General features: G+C 35.8%; 1 protein-coding gene across 1 annotated transcript; it reads left to right on the top strand.

Moving 5' to 3' along the window:
• The first annotated feature begins 789 nt into the window (after positions 1–789).
• Positions 790–4,917, top strand: LOC147396404 (laccase-12-like). The gene is made up of 6 exons (XM_086451152.1): positions 790–964; positions 1,037–1,188; positions 1,457–1,701; positions 2,371–2,499; positions 3,470–4,411; positions 4,506–4,917. The coding sequence occupies exons 1-6, from the start codon at positions 845–847 to the stop codon at positions 4,634–4,636; spliced, it is 1,719 nt and encodes a 572-aa protein (XP_086307278.1). The 5' UTR covers positions 790–844; the 3' UTR covers positions 4,637–4,917.
• Positions 4,918–5,548: the final 631 nt, after the last annotated feature.

The following is a 5,548-nucleotide window of genomic DNA, read 5'->3' on the forward strand; positions in this document are numbered from 1 at the left end:
AGAAAAGTTTGTAAAATAATAATAAAAATTCTCCAGTTCTATACTACCCCTTTCACTGTATACTTGTGAAACCAACTCATCTGTTTTCCCAATTGAATTGGTGGGCACCTCTTATTAAGCAACAAAATCATCATCACTGATGACAGGATCTAAACATACCAATGTTGAGGTAACCCATGGATCGAAAGGTTGAGAATGTGATTTGGTGAACCATATATATATATATATATATATATCCCTCATAGACTTTGTAGCCTCTTACCTTATACCACTCAAATGAAAGGGTGAAATAGTAATAAAGCAAAAGATGCAGTTAACGACCCCCTTTACTTTAAGAACCTGAAGCAACCATCAACACATCATCCATTTTGTCCAAAAAAAATAGAAAACTACCCTACGTTCATATTCTAGATGAATTTTGTTTAAAAAATAGAAATTCTTGGACTATTGTGCTTTACCATAGGGTAAGAAAGTGAATATTTCTTTCTTTGGGATACTTCCAAGAAGCTAGTGTTTGATAATTAGTAACTAAGAATAAAAGTCTAGGTTGTATAAAAATAACGTTGTAATAATGGTGATTTGTTGAAGTTCAAACCCTTGGGAAGACTTCATAAGCAAGTTTAGGCTAGTGGTTGTACCAACTCTCCTGTTGTGTTGAAACTAAGTTGCTCGATCTACGCATGTAACGCTTGATTATATTCATCCTTTTGTATGAATACTAATACGTCAACCTCACTCAAGATACACTCCCTCTCCTCCTTATTAATCTTATAAATAGAACTTCTCTCTTACTCTCAATTGCATTATCATCTCAAACTTCATTCAACAAAACCTTGTAATAGAAATGGAGGTTTACAATAACATTGTGAAGCCATGGTGTTCTTGCCTTCTTCTAGGCCTTTTGCTTCTCTTTGCTTTAGGCCCATCCTTTTCCATTGCAGAAACTCACTTCCATGATTTTGTGGTATGTCTTCTTCTTCTTATTCTTCTTCTTCATTTGTGGTTTGATTTGTTACTGAATGATTGGATTTAATAGGTCCAAGCAACACCAGTGAAGAGGCAATGCAAAACCCATAACTTAATTACGGTGAACGGACAGTACCCTGGACCAAATTTGGAAGTAAGAAACGGAGACACTTTAGTCGTCAAAGTTGTGAACAAAGCTCAGTATAATGTCACCATTCACTGGTAATTGCATACATAATCAAGCATGTCCACATTAGTCGAGTTTTATTTATTTTTTACACTGTATGGTGGCATTTTTTGTAAATATAAAAAATATTATCATAAAATAATAGTAAAATCCTTGATTTTTCAACACTTAAAGACAAAAAAGATTGCTTGTAGGACTATTTTATATGTAAAAAAAAAAAGGCAATACATGGGGCAGACAAGAGTGTGCATATGGTAAGCTTTGTTTCCTTCTTATTGATTTATTTATTTTTATTTTTTTGAGGCATGGGGTTCGACAATTACGATCAGCGTGGGCAGATGGACCAGAATTTGTGACCCAATGTCCGATCCGACCAGGAGGGAGTTATACCTACAGATTCACCATTCAAGGACAAGAAGGAACATTGTGGTGGCATGCTCATAGTTCATGGCTCAGAGCCACTGTGTATGGAGCTTTAATTATCTATCCCAAAGAGGGTTCCTCTTACCCTTTCACTAAGCCCAAACAAGAAACCCCAATTCTTCTAGGTACGTAATAACCCCTTAAATTTTCCTTTTTCTCCTTTTTGTCGTTGTTTGCTTTGTAAAAAAGTTGGTGATAATATATCAAGTCAACAAAGACATAATCCCAACAATGAAAGCAGGTATCCGGAAGATTTGAGGATTTTGTGTTTTTTTTTTTTTTTTTTTTTTTTATCATCATTTTTCCTCGGTAGGCCCCACTATTTATATGGAGCGAGACCTGGTAATATTTGGTTATTTTATATAACTCAATTAGGTGTTGATAATCTCTTACGGAGTCAATTGGGAATTTTCTCAAGCACTGAGTCAATTTTCTCTGGGATTGAGCAGTCTTGTCAACTAGACTCAGTTCTGATCAACTACAAAATTTTGAGATGACTCTTTGCCGAAACTCAATAAAACCAATTTGTTGAATCAACTAAAAAATATCATCCGAGTCAACTAACCAAACTGGTCAAGTCAGATTGAATTTGCACTGATTCTGGTCATAAACTCGACCCATGTTCTTTGGTTAAATATAATAATTTGTGCAGAAGAAAAAAAAATTTATTTCTATTTATATCAAATTAGGATTATTTATGAATTCATATATTTTTTACTCTTTTGAGTTGAGTTTTAAAATTGTTGTTTACAATGGTCAAGATGCTCATGAGTGATGATGATGATGATGGACAGGAGAGTGGTGGGATGCCAACCCCATTGATGTTATAAACCAAGCAAAGAAAACTGGAGCTGCTCCGAACGTGTCTGACGCTTATACCATCAACGGTCAACCTGGAGACCTCTATAAGTGCTCTAGCAATGGTTTGCTTTGCTTCTTTACTAATTGTTATAAATTATTATTGAATTTTCTTGATAAAATAATAATTCATTTTAGAAGAATCCATCCAATTTATTATAAAATATCCTTACCTTCGAATAGGGTCGGATCTAAATATATCCATATTCAGATCATACTAATCCAGATCCATCAGGTCGGTCAGTTGGGTTGAATTTGCATTTCACATTAGAATCATCAATCATCCTTAGATTCGGGTCTGTTGGATTGGATCAAGTTTAATATTTTCAATCAAGAGGCATTAAATAACATTGGACCCACATCTACTCCAAAGGATCCAAATCCACTAAATTTGATTTTCCGATCACTCCAACTCTGTCTTTTTGGGTCATTTCCCACACCCCCATTTATTTATGCCCTACTTTTGAAATTACCAAAATAACATTACTTTTGGCAAATAATCAAATTATATATCCCCCACATTCCTTTCACTAACTTTAACGACCACTTAAAATGGTGGTCCAACCAGATTTTGTAATTAAGTTGACTCCATTCAAATATAACTGACCGAGCCGGCCTTTGGTGTTTTATAAACATTTTTCAAGTATAAAATGTTGAAATTTTTTCTTTTCAAGATAAATATAGACAACATCAAATGGACTCAATAGCTTTTGCCAACGCCAACCCAAGATGTGTGCTAATTCTTTGAGATTTAAAAATGAATTGGGGTGGCGTTAGCAAAAGTTGGTGTGGCAATAGAATCTCTCTAAATATATTGGGATTGACTTTAACTTCTATTAAGAAAACGTTATTTAATAATAACATCTTAATACATAATATATCTTTGTATAAAAATAAAATAAACTTAAATTATATTTCTAAAATTCTTCATAAATGCTCCAACCAATTTGAACTATGATCAGATCAATTTGACTAATTTTCAATCCAAACATTGATTTGGTTCTTAAAGCATTGTTATTTACTAATGTGACGCAGATACTGTGGTAGTTTCGGTGAATTCAAGCGAAACCAACCTCCTTCGAGTCATCAACTCCGCCTTAAACCAACAGCTATTCTTCACCGTCGCTAACCACATGTTAACAGTCATTGCCACCGATGCCTCTTACACTAAGCCTTTCACCACCTCGGTCATAATGCTCGGTCCTGGCCAGACAACTGATGTCCTGATCACCGCTGATCAGCCCGCGGGACGCTACTACATCGCAGCTCGGGCCTATGCTAGTGCCCAAAATGCACCATTTGACAACACCACGACAACGGCAATCCTTCAATACAAATCCATACCTGGCCCAGCTAAAACAAGCCAACCCATTCTCCCACGCCTTCCGGCCTACAATGATACAGCCACTGCCACATCCTTCACTACTAGCCTAAGAAGTCCCTCTAAGGTCGAAGTCCCTACCGACATTGACGAAAACCTATTCATCACAGTTGGTTTAGGACTCAACCCATGTCCACCGGGTCCCAAGTGTCAAGGTCCGAATGGAACCCGTTTCACCGCTAGCATGAACAATGTATCATTCACGCTTCCATCCACTTTTTCCATACTTGAAGCACACTCCCAAGGAGCCAATGGAGTTTTCACCTCAGATTTCCCGACCGCACCACCATTGCAATTCGATTACACAGGTAACGTGAGCCGAGCCCTATGGACGCCCGTTCCTGGGACCAAGGTCTATAGGTTGAAATACGGTTCGAGGGTACAAATTGTTTTGCAGGGTACAAGCATTTTCACTACTGAGAACCATCCTATTCATCTCCATGGGTACGATTTCTACATTCTAGCAGAGGGATTTGGGAATTTCAATTCCAAGACTGATACATCAAAATTCAACCTTGTTGATCCACCTCTTCGAAATACTGTTGGAGTACCCGTTGGTGGATGGGCAGTTATTCGTTTTGTCGCGGATAATCCAGGTGAATTACTTAAAAATATAGACTTTTTTTTTTCTATCCAATTTTGCCATCAATTTCATATTGAAATTTCTTGTTTGTTTTGTGTTCAAAACAGGTGTTTGGTTGATGCATTGTCACTTAGATGTTCATATCACTTGGGGTTTGGCAATGGCTTTTCTAGTTGAGAATGGAGTTGGGGAGTTGCAATCCTTAGAATCTAAACCAATTGATCTCCCTGAATGTTGAGATCATCAATGAGAATCCTGAGAGAACGCTTTGATTGCTTTTTTCAAGTGTGATTAAATAGGTTTACTATGAAGTTCTGTTCTGTTTGCTTCCATTGTGGGGACATTGTTTTGTTCTGTTAGTAAAGATTGGCTTCATCGGTTGCAACAATTAGCACCGTTGATGAAGCTGTGATATCATGTTGCTTAGCTTTATTGATGCATATTTAGAACTATTGTAATAGATGAATTTGAGTTTTGGAACATTTCAATTATAGATATATGTATCTTTTTTCTCCTTTATTTCAATTGATCTGATCAGATGATGGTAATGATTTTCCTTCTTTCGTTTAGTCAACCTCAAATCTTTGGAATTAGACTCCTATGACAACGATAATATTGTTACGGAAATATTCTTGGGAACTTTGTATCATTAAATAGTACGACCAAAATTACTTCTCGAACCCAAAATTAAATTGGTAATTCTTCTTTCCACTCTCATTTATATAAACTTGTTCAATTTTATTTTTATGGAAATAAAATGCAAAATGAGAAATTTGGGAAGCAATCGTACAAAAGTATCGTTTGCATAAGCAATTAGTTTAAAGACCAAGAAATTGAGCCCTTGGCCACCTACATATTTATGTAAATGGTTTTAAATAATAAATATTGATTCATGTAATTATCAACCATCAATTTCTTAACAAATTAACATACCTCATGATAATTCCACTATACTATTATTAGTGATTAATAATGCGGTATAATCTTGTCCTTGAAGAAACATATTAGGTCAAGTTTTCCCTTTTGATCAACACCCTGCAACAATCTTCAAATGCATCTCTTGACTCACTTTCTACCCCTCTCTATAAATAATTAAGGGGTTTGCTCCCCTTGTGATCTCAAGTTCGATTCCCACCGATTACTAATATTT

The sequence above is a fragment of the Akebia trifoliata genome, chromosome 8 (genome assembly GCF_017979445.1).
Source record: "Akebia trifoliata isolate Shusen 1 chromosome 8, ASM1797944v1, whole genome shotgun sequence".
NCBI lineage: Eukaryota > Viridiplantae > Streptophyta > Magnoliopsida > Ranunculales > Lardizabalaceae > Akebia > Akebia trifoliata.